This window comes from Belonocnema kinseyi, chromosome 6 (genome assembly GCF_010883055.1).
Source record: "Belonocnema kinseyi isolate 2016_QV_RU_SX_M_011 chromosome 6, B_treatae_v1, whole genome shotgun sequence".
Classification (NCBI taxonomy): Eukaryota; Metazoa; Arthropoda; class Insecta; order Hymenoptera; family Cynipidae; genus Belonocnema; species Belonocnema kinseyi.
In genome coordinates, this window is record NC_046662.1 from 89,457,655 (window position 1) to 89,477,129 (window position 19,475).

At 29.3% G+C, this 19,475-nt stretch overlaps 1 protein-coding gene across 1 annotated transcript; it reads right to left on the reverse strand.

The window, feature by feature from the left end:
* Nucleotides 1-8,323: 8,323 nt before the first annotated feature.
* On the reverse strand, nucleotides 8,324-19,391 carry LOC117174409 (pre-rRNA 2'-O-ribose RNA methyltransferase FTSJ3). Its single transcript, XM_033363509.1, has 5 exons — nucleotides 19,237-19,391; nucleotides 17,356-17,819; nucleotides 15,904-17,236; nucleotides 13,570-13,957; nucleotides 8,324-8,937 (listed from the first exon to the last, which is right to left on the reverse strand). Exons 1-5 carry the CDS (start codon nucleotides 19,301-19,303, stop codon nucleotides 8,676-8,678), a joined length of 2,514 nt encoding a protein of 837 aa, XP_033219400.1. The 5' UTR covers nucleotides 19,304-19,391; the 3' UTR covers nucleotides 8,324-8,675.
* Between the last annotated feature and the right edge of the window lie 84 nt (nucleotides 19,392-19,475).

Genomic DNA, 19,475 nt, shown 5'->3' on the forward strand with positions numbered 1-19,475 from the left:
TGGATGGATCCTACAAGCTATAAAAACAATATATACATGTAGCAAAGCGAGTGTAAGAGTGAATGGGAAACTGAGTGACTGTTTCGATATTATTCAAGGAGTTAAACAGGGATGCGTTATGTCTCCATAATTATTTATATTATTTGTGGACAAGTGTTTAAGAATGGTTCTTTTCGACGAAGAGGGTGTGGATCTCGAAACAGTAAGGTATGTGGGTTAGCGTTCGCAGATGATAAGGTTGTTATGGCAGAGTCTATCGAAGACCTACAAAGAATGTTGAATAAACTAGATGCAAGCATGAAAAGCATGGACCTCAAAATTAACGCAAATAAAACAAAAACTATGGTGTTCGAAGGAAAGAGTGAGAAAACACTATGCAATATTTTATTAAATGATGAGAGAATTGAACAAGTTGATAAGTTCGTATACCTTGGCAGCTTATTTACAAGGGACGGGAAGATAGATGAGGAATTAGATAGACGAATAAATGAAGGTAAGAAGGTTATTGGTAGAGCAGGTCCCCTTATCAGAAGTAAAAATATATCAAATAAAGCTAAAATGGCAATACATAATTCTATATTTGTACCACCTGTACTATACGGTAGCGAGGCATGGACTTATCAAGAAAAAGATAAGAGTAAAATTAACGCAATTGACTTGAGATTCATGCGCATAATAAGCGGGAAAACCCGAATGGACAAAGTAAGTAACGAGATAATTCTAAAAGAATGTGGTGCAGAAGAGACGCTAGTAGACACATGGGAAAGAAATCGGTTAAGATGGTTCGGACTTGTTGAGAGAATGCCAAATGAACGACTAACGAAACAAGTGTATCAAAGTAAAGTAAATGGCAGCGTGTCCGGAAGTAGACCGCGGAAAGAATTGTTAGAATGTGTGAAGGAGACCCTAGTTAAAAGAGACATAAGAAGTCACAGAAACACGAGAGTCTGCATGAAAAAATGCATGGACACAGAAGAAGCTAGAGAAGTATGCCAGGACAGGAAAGTATGGCGGCAAATAGTTAATAAAAAAAGTGTCAGTAGTGTGAATGACGCCTGAAACAAAAGACCTTGGCCACAAATGGACCCAAGTGGGGAACCTTACATAACGACTTTGTGAGGATCTTCACTTGGGATGATTGCCAGAGAGATTGATCAGCAACTTGGGTCGGAGCAGTGTTGCGGAACGAACGTGTTATTTAAATAAATAACACGAGAATTCTAGATCAATCTAAAACTTTATATCCCTTGTTCAAATTACTCCCTTTCCCACTGAGTGAGTCACGCCTATCCCTTATCCCTATCGCCTATCGCTTAATGGTGTAATAATAATTTAAAAAAAATTTAATGTCGGTAAAGTAGAAATCGGATAAGTGTCTTATTCAGTTTGCCTTTATTAAATGCAAACTGAATTCATAGAACTCAATAAGAAAATTCAAGTACTTCTAGTTAAAAAGTCTAATATTATTATGGAAAATTTACTTTTTGGTTTCAAATTCAACTATTTTGTTAAAAAGTTATCTTTTTGGTCGAAGCCCTACCGCAAGAAATTTCTGAGTTTTCTTTAGCGAAATAGCTTGGCCCATTTGAGTCTATAAACAAAGTCGATTTGAAACAAAATAGTCTCGGAGATAGTTTGAGAGATTTGGGCCCTTTTCAAGATCCTTTTAGTGGTCGTTTTAAGAGTGGTGCGACGGTAATATAATGTTCCTTTTGCATTCGTCACGTACCGGGCGGGCAGAGTTATTTACAGTAGTTGGTCGTGGCTAATCCGCTCTCCTCTTTTAAATTTCTCTTCAAATTATTAACACTTTTTTTTAATTGATGAATTTTCTCATTATATTTATTTATAATTATAACTTATATACTGATATACAATTTTCTAGTTGAATTCAAAAATGTTGTCTTTTTTGGCGTATCTCATTCCATCTACGAGAAACGTTCTATTAATTCCAATTTTAAACATTAAAAAAAAAGTTAGACATCTGAAGTCATCGAAACCCGTAGATTCCGAATTATTATGTTTTAGGCTGTTAACTATGAAATTTTAAAAAAACTACTTCTAAATTTTAATCCTAAAGCTTAACAAAGGACCCCTGAGTGTCGGCTACTCTATTGAGATAGCCTCTCTGCTTGTTATTTATGATCGTATTCTTATTTCCATTTCGGAAAGGATATTTTAAAGCCTTCAGACCATTTAAACGAGCTTCCTGGACCTTTAAAAATATCTACCTGAGTGCCTGCGGAGAATTTCTCTAAGCTTCTTTGACCTAAAGAATTTTTAGTAAATACTCAAAGATTCTTTTCGGTAAGGAGATTAAACTATTTTGTTGCACATTCATATTTTTTAATAGAAAATTCGTCGTTTGGCATGAAGATTATTATTTTTTTATATAAATCTCTTTCATAAATTCACCTTTCTTGGTTCAAAATTAAATTAGTTGTTAAAAAATCAACTGCCTACTAACAAAAATCAATTTTTTGGTTTGCAAATTCAACTATTTGGTTGCAAATACAAAACAGTTTTTGGTTGCAGTTTAAATCATTTTTGTATGAAAATTCATCTTTGTAGGCTGGCAATTTAACTGTTTGGTTAAAAATCAAACTATTGTTATGGAAAATTAAGTATTTGATATAAAATTAACTTATTTGTTAAAAACTCATATTTTCGGGTTGAAAAATCAACTGTTTTGAATATAATTCGCCCTTTTGGCTTTAAAATTCAATGTTTTAAAGATTGATGTATTTGATGAAGATTCGTGTTTTTAGAAGAAATATAATCTTTCTGGTGGAAAATTAATTTTTTTGTTTTAAAAATTTAAATATTTGGCTAAAAATGCATCTGTTTTGTTGAAACTTTAACTATGTACTTTGCTAAACTACTTTGTTAAAAGTATTTTTTTTTAAGATTCACCTCTTTGGTTGAAAAGTTAATTTGTTTTTTGAAAGTTCGTTTTTCTTTTGGCTAAAAATTAATGTTTTCGAAAATATTTTTTATTTATCCTTTATAAGTTAAACGTTCTATTTAGTAAAAAAATTATACATTTTGTTGAAAATTCATCTTTTTGGTTATAACATTTATTTTGTTTGCTGAAAATACATTTTTTGTTTGTTTTAGGATTCAACTGTTTGGTTAAAAATTTGTTTTTTTTCCGAGTTCAAAATAGTCTTATAAGAAATTCGTCAATTTGGTTGCAAATCAGCCCTGTGCATCTGAAAATAAAATGGCGATCCCTTAGTGTCCTAAGTTGGTTAGTTCTCTAATATCTTCAGCGCGGCGCTAGTTGCCCCATCACTCCCTGTTTTTGCATTGATTGTAAGCAATGGGAGTACCACTTTATTTTTTAATAAATAAAATGTTATTTTCGTTAAAAAAATATTGAAATGAAAAGAATGTTACTCATCTTATATTTCAAAACAATGTTCCAAACAATGTATATAAATGCTAATGGAAAGCATGAATTAAAACTTCACACAATAAACTTGGTAAAGTGGAATATTAGATATTAATTTTAATAAAAAGTTAAATATAATCCTTTTTATATCTGAAAACGCAGTAAATAATATTTATATTAATAAAATATGTAAATAGTTTTGTGAAAAAAGTTTTAATAGTATACAAGTTCAAACTTAATATTTGAGGGTTTAGCGAGTACTTACGCTATTTAATATAATGAGAAAAATGTAATTGAATTTGAATTAAATTTTTATTCAAGAACATATAACATAAAAATATGTAAAGAACATCAAAAATAGTTTATTCAATAATTCAAATTGTTGCAAAAGAAACTATTTTTCAGAGGAACAAACATAAATTATAATTTTATAAAACGTCTAAGATGGAAATATAATCTATGTCTTAACATCTTTGTTTAAAATACTTAAAAGGATATAATGATAAAAGAGAGCAATTAAAGAAATTTATTATTTTATTTTTCAATGATTATTAAATAAAATGTTTTCAAATGTAAATTTAGTTAAATTCAATAAGAAATGCATTATATCTATTATATATTCACAAGCGAGAGTATTCACATGGTAAGTTTAAACTTGGTACTATTCAAATTTTTCTCCAGGATTTTTTTACATTGCATTAATAATATTGTTAATTTGTTTTCGACACTAAACTTTAAGAATCATAATTCGTTCTTCTGAATTAAAAATTCGTTTTTTATGGTAGAAAAGTCATCTTTCTTGGTTGAAAATTCTACTGTGTGCGAAAAAATTCGTCTTTTTGGCTTAAAAATTTAACAATTTGGTTAAAATATCAACTTTTTTGTTGAGAATTCATCTCTTTCGCTTGAAAGAGAAACTGTTTCATTGTTAATGCAACAGTTTGGTTAAACATTGATTTTTTGTTAAAAATTCATCTTTTTGGGCTGAAATTCATCCCTTTTTATAAACAAAAACTTTTTTCTATAAAAATTCAACTATTTTTTTGAAAATGCAATATATTTTAACTTAAAATCTTAGGTATTCGAAGTTTTTTATATTGAATTAAATCATTTTTTTAGAATAATTTTATTTGAAAGAATTTGCTCCCCTATTTTTGTGAAACCCCAGTCTATTTCCTAGGTTCTGAGAGAATTTAGTCTACGGTACTTTTCTTAGTCGTTAGACCAAACTACGTCATCAACGAGGGATGACGGGGAGAAAAAAATAAACGAAAATTGGTAACGCAGTAACGTAATTTATGGACGGCCCCTTATTTTTGCAATCAACTGTCCGTTCTTTCCTCTTTAATGCTTTCCATCATTTATGTAAAGCGCTTAGTTTTGAATTTACTTTGAAATAACCAATGCGAATCGAATTATTTCCTGAAGGAAATTTTGTTTTCACATTCGAAAATAAATGCGTCAAAACTAATACATATTGTGCGATGTCTCTATGTTAAATATAGAAGATATAAATCAGTGATTCCGCGACGACTTTCTTTTGGGGTACCTGCCAAAAAAATGATATGGCAAGTCGACACGTTCAACCGTATAGAGGCATTACGTACTTCCCAGGGTGCCAGAAATAAAACGAGGTCAAGTTTAACCAAGGCCGCGTTCCGATAGGAGTATCGGCCCCCCAGGACGTAATAACTATTTATCATTACGCTTAATTCTACCCAAACCGCGTATATCAACGAAACAAACCTTAATCTTTCAATAGAGTGCACAAAAAACTGTGTTCTTTACATTTTCTAACACTACCCCTTAAACACAAACATAAGGCTGAATATTCTTTCAACATTAGAATGTATTGGCTATTTACTGAAGAGTATCCTCTAAATTTTATCAAAGAAATAAAAAATTTTGGAGGCATTATCGGGCCTAGAATACGAAAATGTGTCATTTTATGACAACTGACGGTTTGAAATGTCTCCTAAACATTTTTTTTTCTGGAACAAAGTTTCAATTTCGAAATACACAAAAATACACATTATTATAGTTGTAAGGATTTCTATACTACGATTAAATAATGTGAGCAAATTAATTACGATAGATTTTGGAGCCATTCTGCATTTTTATAATATTGGCTTAATGATTTTACTCGATTTTTAACTCATTAAAAGAAGACTTAATATAAAATAATACGTAAAAATAGATTTTAAAGAAATATAGGAACCTTTAAACTGTAAAAATATGTACTTTTGGTGTATTTCGGAGATCAAGATTTCTTTTTGCCACCCGGTATAAATATTTAAATTGTATACCTTATAGAGAATATTCTGTTCCTATTGTAGAAAAAATCCTGTTCATATTATTCAAGGGAAAAAATGTTAAGGAGTCATGTCAGACCGTTAATTGTAACGAAATTATCATTTTTCGTATTCTAAGCCCGATAATATTTTCAAAATGTTTTTGTTTTGTTTAATAAAATTTAAGGCTTATTCCTCGAGAAATAGAAAATACTTTTTACGGATGAAAAAATTATTTAACCTTAAATTTTTATTAAAATAAATTAAAACGGAGAAAATTAATTTTCACACCTCAAACGGCCTAGCGGAACCTAGGAACAATTTTTTCAAAATAAAAGAAAATTTATAGCAGACTTTTGTTACCAAAATGAAGAAATTTAGAGGGTAGTGTTTTCAAAATTCAAAATCACACATTTCTCTAGGGCACCCTACTAGAAACCTTTTGCAATTAAGGCAAAAATGATTTTTCACGGAAATAAATTCTTTTAAAGAAAATAAATGTGTATACTATACTAAACAACATTTGAAATACTTTAAATTCCTAATATTTTATGTAAAAATATTTTATTTTCAACAAAAAATAAAAAATTTCAACAAAATAGTTAAATTTTCAACCAAACAGATGAATTTTCAACGAAATCAACGGCAAAAAGAAATATCTGCAGAAAGAGATGAATTTTTAAACCAAAATAGATACTTTTTACAAAAAATTGTTGAATTTAAAGGAAACAATTAAATTATTAACAAACAAAAATTCTCAACCTACAATATAAGAGCTTTCCAACCAAAAATAATGTACTTCAGCCATAAATTTGCCATTGAAATATTTTTACAACTATTTTTTAGAGTTGAATGTATCAATTTTTTCAACTATTTGACCACAAAATATGTAATATACATTATCAGAAATGTACTGTAAATGTATTTCAACAATAATCCTAGAAGAAGTTGAGAATTAAAATAATTTTTATTGATTTTGAATTGAAGAAAATATTTTAAACTGCAAAACTGTTTTTTCTTGGTCGATAAAAACAATGTTCAGTGATTATTTTGAGTGAACATGTTTTCTATTGTACCTAAATTTGTATATGCATAGTGAAACATCAATTAAAAAATTTTTTTAAAGTTCTTTTTAAATTTCAAGGACGTTTAGACAAAATGAAAGTTATGTTAAAATTCCGCAGCATACAGACATAAATTTAGGTACACTAGAAATAAGGTTTTCTTCATTTAGACACAATATTCAATTTATCGTGAAATAAAAAACAATATGTACGTTTTAGACATTTTCTTTACTTAAAAGTCAATAAAATTTATTTTAATGTTAAACTTCTTCATGCATTACTGTTGCAATATATTGATAATTCATTCCTGATAACATATATCACAAATTTCGAGGTCGCTTAGGCAGGGTAAAAAATATGCCATTTGCATTATTGCTAAACGATATAAATTAACTTGTTCACATAATCTTTTTTTTATCTTAATATAAATAGGAATTTTGATCATTTATGAACCACAGAATAATAGTTTAAATGAACATTGAAGTTCTATTCAATTCTTTAAAAATATTAGGTTAAAAAACTGGAAATTTTGCTTAAATAAAAAATAAAGATAATTTTCCACTGCACACTTTTTAATTTTGGACTACATACTGACAAATCCAGACTGCACATTTTATGTCCTGTTTATTATATCTTCCAATCCATTTCCAGATATCTAAATTGGAATCAAGCCTTACAGTAATTTGAAATTTAAAACACAATTTACGATCTTAACTGAGAATCGTAACTTACGATTGCAAACATAAAAGCAATCTCCTGCATCTAAAATTTTTTTAGAAAGATTTGAACTTTAAATTTTCACCTTGACTTTTAGAAGAAGTCCAGAAGTTAATAACGGTTTCTTTTCTGCATTCGAAGTGGCTCGTAAGTCTGAAAATATTCTTCAAGATGCCTCCGAATGATATTTAGCATGAATCGAGTTAGACACTTGTTTTGCGGCTTTGAAAGCCGCGGAGACAAACAAAAAATGACGTATGCCACAAAGTCAGTATATCTCTGACTTTGGCCTTCAACCACTGTTAAGTGTGCTCTCATATTCGTCGAGTCAAAGTGCAAGGCTATATACGACACTTTGTCGTCGTTTAAATGATAAAGTTATTTTTGTATTGAGTTTTTATGCGGAAGATTGGGCGAGACGTCCTGATAATGCTGATAAAAGAGAAGGCCATCGACATTCAAGAACGTCTCTTCTCGGCTCTCTTATCTTTTGCGATTGGTTTAAGATAATTTGTGAGGACCATAAATATTTCCTACAGAATTTCACAAATATATCAAACATCCCCGGTCGTTCGATTGCGAAAGCAATTCCTGTTTCACAAACTTTGGCAAAGTTCGAAACTGTTCTATCTATTATAACGCATCATGCATTGACGATTCGCGAAAAGAAAATCATCACGCAAGTGTCACGACCGCTGTGAGAAATTGGCACTAACACCCGGATAAGAAATTGCCTTCGAATACCACCAGATGCCAAAAAGCAAAACAGGAACGACCCCCGATTCAAGTTCAAGGGAATGCCAAAATCGAGCGAAGGTCGTTAGAAAGAATTTCATTAGCCTCTGAAAACCAGATAAAAAATATCAAATATTTTTTTATTGAATCACTAAAGCAGCATTTTAAATTGTAATTCTGTTTATTACTCCCCTGTCAACAATGACTTACAACGCACTGTCACTAGTAAAGGATTCCTCACAAGAAGCTGATCTTTTACTTATTTTATCGAAAAACATTTTGATACAACATGATAATATGTACATGATAAATTCCATCTGCTGATCGAAATTAAATATTTGACACGTAACGAATTTCCTTTGAAATGAACAGGATGTTGCAAATATATCTGGAATTCCTTCCCGAGTTCAAGAGGTATAAAAAAATTAATGAAATAGAAACAAATTAAATCTTTTTACAAAAAGAACTCACGATCTATTTAGCCTTTTTGCCTTTCGCGACTTTAGGTTTTCCTCTAGGAGGTTTTCCTGTTTTGCTACCGCGAGTTTTCTTTCCACGACCTTTAGTCTTTTCCTTTTTCTTGGCAGCTCGCAAGTCCTTCTTCATTCTTGGATCGACAACTTTGTAGTGACCTTTGACTCCCGATGGCCTGATGGCTCGCTTTTGTGCCATGTGTTTCTTCGCAACTACGTAAGTTACTTCCTGTTTAGGTTCTTTGTGAGCTCTCTTGTAAAGTCTGGAAAATAAATGTTTAAATTAGAATAATGACAATGTTCAAAATTACCATTTTTTAATAGTTTTTTGAACTGCACATGTAATAAACTTTGGAAAAATTGAGTAATTTAAGCTAAAAAGTTAGTGAAAGTGTTAACTATTCACACAAAACGAAGCCTGTAATTTCAATACGAAAAATTATCTACTGAGAAATTTCTATTCTATAAACATTCAATCTATTTTTGCATTTTCAAGATTACATGAAATTTTATTTCTGATTTTCGGGGTGAAAACCAAGTTCACAATTGCTAGAATAATTTTTACAAGTAATGCTTGGATAAATTGTAATTCATTGTATTACAACGTAAATAAACCTTTGACAAGAATATTTGAAATGAAAATAATTTAAATTTTAATATTGCAGACATGACTGCTCGAACGTAGAGAAATAAATTATTTTAGTCCTTGAAGATCCACTGGGAACTTTAGTAACCCAAAACCGCGTTCAAAGCCTATAATTCGTATGTTAAAGGGTGAAAAAATAATAATTTTTTAGGTACCATATTGACTTAAATATGTAACACTTTAAATTCCTAACCTTTCAAAATAAAAATAATCATATTTCAACAGAATATCTAGTTGAATTTTCAACCAAGAAGATAATTTTCTCCTAAAAACCACACAATTTTGGCAAAATACATGAATTCTTAACTAAATAGTTTAATTCTCGACTAAAAAAGATTGCAAACAGTTGCATTTTTAAAGAAGAAATTTCTACTAAAAGATATACATTTTCAATAAAATAGATGAACTTCAAAGCAAAAATATGAATTTTCATGAAGAAGAATAATTTTTTATAGGAAAAAGACTTTGAAAAAATGCATGAACTTACAAATAAATAGTTGAAGTTTTTACTAAAAAGCGTTGAATGCTCAATAAAAATGAAATAATTAAATTTCCTTTTAAAAACATTAATTTTAAACAAAATTAAATGAATTTTCCACAAAATGGTTTAATTTATAACCAAAAGATGAATTTCGAAGTAAAATGATGAATCTTTAATCAAAAAAATTTATTTCTAAGAAAATAGATGAATTTTTAACAAAAACAAATTATTAACTGTTAACCAGTTTGCAAATTTTTAGCAAATAATATGAAATTTTTACAAGAGATGAATTTCCAATAAAATAGAAGAATTTATACCAAAAACATTAAATTTGAACTAATATGATAAATTTTCTAATAAAGTACGAATTTTCGACAAAATACATGAATTTTTTGCCAAAAATATTAATTTTCTACCAAAAAGACAATTGTCAAAAAAATAAATGATGTTTAAACTAAAAAGTTGAAGCGTGTACTAGAAAAATGTACACTGCCCTGCAAAAGTTTGGACTCACTTAAAAAAATCGTTTTTTTTTGTATTTGTCACTTTAATTATTCCAGAGTTTAAAAATTGTCTGTTTAAAAGGTTTGACTGCTCTCGAAATGGCGTATAAAATGAGCCCAGGATGAAGCAAACTTGTCTATTTTTTAAATATATATTGCAAAAATATTGCAAATTTTCAATAACTTCCGAAATAGTCAAAGTTTTTCAATATTCTTGGGCTCATTTTGAAGCTTTTTTCACCGTATCACAACAGCTTACGAGTATGAATCGTAAAAAATTTCTTTTCGAATTGCAAGAATTTGAATCTGCAAGAAAAAAGTTGGAAAAATTGAAATATTATTTTTAGTAACAAAAATATTTTTGTAAAATATATGAAACATATAGTCATGAATATTCTATGTAATTTCCCCCCAAAATATATTTATTTAACTTTTATTCTGATTTGCCTACAGATAAGATGTTTTCAAATTTATCCAACTTTTTTATTACAACTTCAAGTTCTTGCAATTCGAAAAGAATTTTTTTACGATTCATACTCGGACATAAGCTGTTGTGATACGATGAAAAAAATCTTAAAAATGAGCCCAAGAACATTGCAAAACGTTGACTATTTCGGAAGTTATTGTAAATTTAAGAAAACATTTAGATTTACACTATTTTTGCAATATCTACTTAAAAACTAGACAAATTGGCTTCACCCTGGGCTTATTTTAAACAGAACTTCGTAAATAATTAACCTTTTAAAGAGAAATTTTTTTAGCTCCGGTATAATTAAAGTGATAAATACAACAACAAAAAAACAATTTTTCTAAGTGAGTGCAAACTTTTGCAGGGCAGTGTAAGTGCTCAATAAAAACGGAATAGTTATTATACATTTTCAGTTGCAAACATTAAATTTCAACAAAAAAAAAAAACAAAAAAGAAATTGTTAAATTTTCAACCAAACAGATAAATTCCGAAGTATTATCATAAAATTTGTTTAACATAATTTGTTTAACAAAATTAACTGAAAAAAGTAAATATTCAATAAAAATACAATAGTTCAATTTTCATTAAAAATTATTCATTTTAACCCATGCAAGGCACATTCCTTTCACGCACTCTCTACAGGCACACTGGTGCGAATTGGGGTTTTTGCCATGTTAATACTAAATATTTAACATATTGAACACATAATAAACATTTAGAATATAATTACAGTTATTTCACACACACACACACACACACACACACACACACACACACACACACACACACACACACACACACACACACACACACACACACACACACACACACACACACACACACACACACACACACACACACACACACACACACACACAATCTAGTGGGAATAAACCGCAGCAGCTGTGCCTGTGCAAATGCTAGCAAACTGAAAATTGGCCGTGTGCGATTTTTGCACCAGTGTACCTTTGACTGGTTAAACCAAAGCAAACTATTTTTCCTCAAAATAGTTTAATTTTCAATCAAAGAGATGAATTTCGAAGTAAAATAAAGAATCCTTCAACAAAAAGTAATTTTTAACAAAATAGACGAACCTTGAACAAAAACAGATAATTAACTGTCAAACAAACAGTCCCAATTTTGAACCAAACAATATGAAATGTTTATAAGAGATGGACTTCCAAAAAAATAGAAAACCTTTTACCGAACACATTAAATTTGGATTAATAAGATAACATTTCTACAAATAGTTCGAATTTTGAACAAAATACATCAATTTTCAGCCAAATAGATTAATTTTCTATCAAAAAGGTGATTTAAAAAAAAAAGATTTTTCAACCAAATAGTTGAAGCTTGAACTAAAAAAAGTAAGTGCTTAATAAAAATGAAATAGTTAAATTTTCAGTTAAAACATTAATTATTAATTTTTTGGATTTTACAAAAAAAAAGAAAACCAATTTTCAACCAAAAAAACAACTAATTTTCAACCATAAACATGAATTTTGAGGTAAAATGATTATAATCTTTAAGAAAAAACAATTTCTTACAAAATAGTTGAATTTTCAACCAAGGAGATAAATTTTGAAGTTATATGATAAATCCCTAATCAAACAAATTAATTTTTCATAAATTAGTTGCATCCAAAATCAAAAAAGATAAAAATTTACCCAAGAGAGATGATTTTTCAACAAAAAAAAGTTAATTTTCGACCACAAAAGCTAAATTTTCAACTAAAGAGTTGAATTATTAACCCAAAATATTCAATTTATACTAAAAGAAATAAATTTACATAAAAAGTTGAGTTTTTAAGCTAAAAAGTCGAATGAGGGTTGAATGGGGGAAAGAATGTTTTGTTTTTATATTGAATATCATTTTCATACCTTTTATTTCATACGTAGATTAATTAGATTTTTGTTATTGGGAATGGTGGTCTACCATTTAGTCACCTGGTGCCGAAAACTGTAACTCCAAAGAGTAGGTACAATTTAAAAGACTTATTTAATTCTTTACAAAAAAGTGTTTTTACGATTGTTTGGTCAAATATAAAACAATAATTGAATACTACAAACAAATCCTTATCCAAAACAAATAGTTTTAGATAGAAAATTCATCTTATATAGTGAAAAAAAAACATTTTTTTCAAATAGGTTTTAAAAAAATAACAATTATTTACTATTTCATATAAATTGCAATGCATTGCAAGCTGAAATAAACTTTAATTAATGTATGTAGCGACAAATTTTATCAAGATTATGCAAAGTATATGAATAATAAACGATTGGAATTTAAATACGAATTCTAACCTAACTTTAAGATCAGATTTTTAAATAGTACATATTTCATGTATAAATTAATAAAAATTTACTTTTGAGTTCAATTTTGCTTCCAAAAAAGTCCATTTAAGTTTATAACCTTTCAAAAATCACGATAAAGAATGAAATAATTGTTTTTTTTTTTTTCTAAGAAAATATTTCTGTCAAGAAATGTGTTTTTTTCACCGTATAATATGTACATTCCATCAAAAACCCTTTATTTCTGATAAATAATTATTTTCATTGTCTAATAAATAGTTTAAACTCCACAAAAAGTCGTTAAAACACTTTTAGGCACAAATTAAAATACATCTTTAAAATCGAACCTATTATTTCTAGTTTAGATTTTTGTCACCAGGTGGCGTTTCACCATTCCCAGTAGACAAAATCTTAAATCAGATGGACTGAAGTGGCCGTTTTCTTTTTTAAAAAAGTGACTAAAAGTGACTGTATGGCAGTCCTGATAGTGATCGAGGATACTTACGCATTAACCTGTCTAGCCTTTTCCCTGTCGCTTATATCCACGTTATCCATAATACCCTCAGCCTTCTTCTTTGCTTTTTCAAGTTTACGCATAGCCCTCTTCTTCTTCCTAGCCTTAGCTTCGATGACCTTTTTGATTGGTCGAACATTGAGGTCTTCTACCCTCTTTTTATACTCGTCCAAGAGTTCCTTAGGCACTGGATCTTCCTTCTTCATATGCTTTCCTTCGTCTTCTATGAACCAGTCAGGAAGATTGTCGTCGTTCGACATGTATCGATTCCAGGCACCATCAATCAAATCGCGGCGGGCCTTTTTACTACTCACCATAAGCGATCCTAACGCCAAGTCCTCTTCTGTTAATTTCCTTTTCTTCACCTTGTCTTTTCTAGCTACAATTATTAAACAAGAAAGTAATAATCATAGAAATCAGAATATTTTAGGGAAATCGAGGATTTAAATTTATTTAAAAACGTCTGACGTTTTATTGTTTCGTTATTTTCACACCGGGTCGATATTTAACATTTATTAACAACAGCTAGCAAAAAAATTTATAAATTTCAATATGACTTTGAGTGTCTGTTTTTATATTTTTCATCTAATAATAAAGATTATGATATTTCTGGGAAGTTTTAAAATGATTTTAATTTTGGTAAATGTATTTTAAGAAAAAATTAAAAAGGATTTCAAAACATTAAAAATAATATCCTAAAATATCCAGAAAGAATATAAAACATGTTAAAGCTTATATTTTCAATTTTGCGAGATCAACAAATTTTAGAAAAAGTTCCAGTAAGTTTAAAAGGTGCTTAGAACCTTTAAAAATATTTTTAAATAATGAAAAACTTGAAAATATATTAAACAATTTTGAACAAAATGTAGATTTTGGAAAAAAGCTTTTTGATAATAATGAAATGTCCCCAGAGAGTTTTTTTTTAAGATTCCTGGGAAATTTTTAAATTATCCTCTATTTTGAATAATTAATTTTAAAAGAAAATTTCAAAATATTTTTAAAAAATCAATAGATTTCTACAAATCTCGATGAACATCTAGAACAATTTAAGGCAATTTCTGTAATTAAAATTGTTTTTTCAAAATTTGAGAAATAATTCGAGTCAGTTTAAAAGATGTTTGAAAATTCATCTCTTTTTGTAGAAATATAACCTTTTTTGGTTAAAAATGAATTTTTTTTGATTGATGATTCAACTAATTTGTTGAAAAATTATATATTTTGTCTTTTTGGGTAAAAAATTAATCTTCTTGGTAGAAAATTGATGTGTACTGATTGAGGAATTAACTAATTTGTTGAAAATTATTCTTTTTTTGATGAATTCAACATTTCTTATTTAAAAAAATATATATTTTTTGATTGAAAAATAAACTGTTACATTTTTTGTTGATAATTCATCTTTTTGGGTTGAAAGAGCAACTATTTGACTAACCGCTGAAATACTTTATTAAAAATTAATATTTTGGTTGAAGATTCATAATTTTAGTTGAAAATGCAATTTTTTGTTAAAAAATTAGTTTTTTTTGTTTTGTTAGAAAATTAACGTTCTTGGTAGAAACTATTTTGTAGAAAATTCGTCTCTTTTGGTCAAACTGTAATAGTTTTTGGTTAAAAATTAATTGGTTTTTCTTGAGGATTCCAGTATTTCATTAAAAAATCGTATTTTTTTATGAGTTAAACTTTGAAGATGAACTTTTTCGTTCAAATTTTCATTAGAAATATCTGAAATCTTCAAAAATCTTTTTGAGTGTTCTCAAGAATTTTAAGAAAATTATATCTATATAAACTTGATGAGAAATCACGTAAAGAAATAAATATTTCTTCGAATTTTTTATTATTAAAAAAGTTTCATGATTTGTGCTCTAAAATATTTCGTTTGCTTATTATAATTGTGATACGATATAATTGAATGAATCCAAGAATTAATCCTTTTGACTTCTCAATAATAAATTATGATTCAAGTTATAAAAGTACATTTTTAAATAAAAACTTAGAATTTGCTGAGTGTGAATATAGGGAATATTTTTAAATAATAAAGTTTCCAAAATATTTCAAGGATTTCATTCAAGACTTTACAAAGATTCCAAACATTTCATAAAAAAATGTATACCATTTTTCAAAATTTATCAAACCGTCGAGAACTTTTTACCATTTGTATCTAAAATAAAGGACTTTGAGGGGGATTTTATGCAAATTATGGAAAATTCTCTAAATAGTAGACTTTTAAAGATAAAAAATGGACATTTAGGAAGAATAGGGGACAGGCTTGATGCTAAACATAATTTGAGTAATTTAAAAATAAAAAATAAACATCTTTAATCAACTTACGTTTTTCTTTCGCTGCAACCTCGTAACCATCCTTTCCCCCAACCTTTTGAACTTTCTTTTTCTGCGTCATAACCTCCTCCACGTCATAGTCCGAATCCTCTTCCTCCTGCATCTTACTTTTAGTTTTCGTAGACTTCTTTTTACATTTCTCTTCACCGACCTTCACTCCTCCCTTCTTCAAAACTTCCACCATTTTATCCAATTCGAAGTCCTCATCTTTCTCGTCTTCTAAATTTTTAAAAATATCTTTCGCAAACCACAGTTCTGCTTTATGAACTCTCTTCGTCTTTTTGTCTCTAGGATCTAAATCTGTAATCAGGGGATTATTGTCTGTATTAAGATTCCTTTTCCTCTTTGGTTGAACCTTGGGTTTCTCGCTTTCGTCCTCTGATCCACTTAACCCTAACCCAGATTTGTCACTAACAGACTCATCATCATCAGAATCTTCCGGATTGCTTTCATCCGATTTGTAATAAAGACCTGAGCTATCCAAATGGCCCGATTCCTTTTCATATCTGACTTTTTTCGGCAAAATAGTTTCTTCCTCATCTTCGCTTTCAGCAAGAACATCAGGAGTTTGATCAGTAACAGTCTTCAAATGATCAAGCGTTTGGATTTCTTTCAAAGTGAACATATCGTCTCCTTCCAATACCGGACCTTCGTCTCCTTTAAGCACCATTTTCAGATTAAGTTTCTCATTTAATTTCTGTCTCTCTTTGTTAGCTTTTTTCCTCTTTCGCTTCAGCTCCTTGCTCTCCTCTTCCCTAAGTTTAGCAATTTCTTCGCTGATTTTCCCGTCTTCCATGTCTTCCACTTCTTCCAGCGTCAATGGAACATTTCCGCCTTCCTCTTGTCCTTCAGCATTAGAGGCTTCATTCGCTTCAGTGTCTTGTTTGCTGAAATCTTCCTTCAAGTGCTTCCACCAAGAGAGCAACAATCTCAAGTCTTTTCTACCCAAGACTTTTATGTCTTTGCAACATTCTCTAATCTCATTTGTCGTTCTTGTGTGCTTTGCTATCCTTTCGTCATCGACCACTATTTCCGACGCATGCTGCAAAGCTTCAATTCCAGTTTCGTGGGCGATGAAATCCTTGGCTGACAATTTATGATGCAAAGTGTAATCATTTTCCGGATATCCTTCTGCTTTCGCCTTCTTTTGCTTCTCAGGGTGGAAGACGTTTAGCTTGTTTCCAGATTCGACTTCAAGTTCCGAGAAGACGTATTTTGGGTCGAAAAACTTGGGGTCGAGTTTGTCCGGAGCAATGAAGTGTTGACACACTACGAAAATTTCAGCTGATTCGTTTCTTGAAGCTTGTGGCTTTGTAGCGTGAACCTAGGAAAAAGAAAGCAGTTTGTAAAATTTGAAAATAAATTCAAACCCGCCTGCGACATTCTAAATTCAAAATTGAATTTTAAAAAATTGATGGGTTCTGTAAGAACGTAATTTTTTACCTTTTTGAAGATTTGTTTCAGCACCCAAATCAGCGCATTGTAATCTTTCGATCGGAAAATTTTAGTTACAAACCATCCTCCTGGCATTAAAAATTGAGTCGCCAGTTTCAGTGCCGATAAAGTTAAAACTGCCTGTTGATATGCGTCGTGAAGCCAATTTTTACCGACATTTGGAGCTCCGTCGTTTAATACGACGTTTACCTTCTCACTATTTAATACACGAGACAATTCCACTCGGCATTTATCTGTTGTTATGTCTTCTTTGAGACTTATGCAACCTGGAACCGACTTTATCGGAAACAAATCCACACCAATTACCGTTGAAGATACTGGCATGTTTTCTTTTGCCACCTGCATCCATCCTCCGGGTGCAGCACACAAATCGATACATATTGTACTCTCTTGCAGAAATAGGAATTTGCGATTTAACTGTATCAATTTGAATGCAGCTCGAGATCGATAACCTACAAAAATTTTGCTCATTTAATGTTTTAATTTGTTTCTTATTTGTTAGAGTAAAAAAATATTGCACATCTAACTGGGAATAATATCAAAAATTTTGCAATATCATCTCCCTGGAATATTATGCGCTTGCCTTTGGTCGAATAATGTTCTTATTTACAGGGTTTAATTATATCCTATGTGCCGTTTATTTTTACATTACTCCGTATCAAAATAAATTCGATCTAATATGAGTAAATGTTAAAAGAAAGCTTAAGATCTAATTGTTACATGCACATATGTTTTCCGAATTAATTGCAAAATTACGAAATAAAGTTTTTTTATCATTTCTAATTATAGTTTTAGAGTTATAATCACTTTTTCAATTTCACCAAGTTTTTATGTCACCCGGTAACAAAACAATTTTTCATGAACTTTATGACTTAAGACTTTAATTTCCATATTTAAATCGAATGCTAATTGAAGATTATTGAATATACTTTACGATGGAGAATTTTCTTTACTTTATTATTAGAAGCGTATTTTGGAGGTGAGTTTAGGAATAAAATATTAATAAAAATATCAACTTTCCTACCTCTAAAAACTTTATTGGCACGTTAATGCGAATTAGAAATATTCTTTAAAATCATAAATATATAACTGCAGAATCTTGTAATCAGGTAAAAAAAATCTGCAATTAGTTGCAAAACGAAAAATAATGGATATTCCCCTTATTTTTTAATTAAAAAATAATTTTAAATAAGTTGAGTGTCATTTTTTACTTTTATTATAACATTTTGCAACATAAAAACGATTTCTAAAAATATAATCTTAATAAGTAAACATACAAATTAGAAACTAATAGATGTTTCATTAAAACTAATTCATGTACAAGTACCTGAAATAATGTCAAATAAATTTTTTTAAATCAATCAATCTTTTTTTTATTTTATTCAAAAATTAAAGTTTACACCAGAAGTTTAAAAGCCTTGACTATTTTTTACGTAAAATAGCTTTCTCGCTTTCAATTGTTATTTCCTGGCAAAGTTAACCTCCAAATAAGTGGATTAAAAAAATACAATTTTGTGATCTCTCAAATAACAAATTAGTTGTTTTTCAAATTACTATATATATATTTTTTTATTTTTTATTTTATATATGTATGTATATTATTTTGTTTCATTTGTTTTAGTTTCACAAATGAACAAAAGTGTGGAAACCAAAGCTATATTCCCAGAAATAAAAAAGAAAAGAAATGATATTCGATAATTTTAATCCAGAATCATTATTAGTGGAACAAACTGTAGATATTGTTAAAGTATTATCTTATTGTTACGTGATAAATTAAGGTTTAAACAAATAAAAAGCGGAAGAAGACTCGAGGATCCAACACCTTAAACAGTTTGCAACAATAAAAAGGTAATTTTATACACCACTAACCTGTTTCCTTGGCCAACTGATAATATTTATCCCTCCTCTGCTTTCCAATTTTCGATTTTTTACCCATCTTGATATTTAAATAGTTATTTATAAAGAAAGAAACATAAATATATACCGACTTGTCGACAAAAGTCGACAGTCGCCGAGCACGTGTTTTTTAAGGTTAGATTCATCAAATTCACTGACGCATGCGCAATTTTGACTTCTAAAGCAGAAACTTCAAGATAGTTGTCCATAAT

What these genes read in the sequence shown, in the direction of transcription:
- LOC117174409 (XM_033363509.1), bottom strand. Translation starts at nt 19,303, where the DNA reads ATGGGTAAAAAATCGAAAATTGGAAAGCAGAGGAGGGATAAATATTAT. An exon ending in TGAAACAAATCTTCAAAAAG is followed by an intron (nt 17,237 to 17,355) that starts GTAAAAAATTAC and finishes TCTTTTTCCTAG; the next exon opens with GTTCACGCTACAAAGCCACA. An exon ending in AAGGCTAGACAGGTTAATGC is followed by an intron (nt 8,938 to 13,569) that starts GTAAGTATCCTC and finishes TTTATTTTCCAG; the next exon opens with ACTTTACAAGAGAGCTCACA.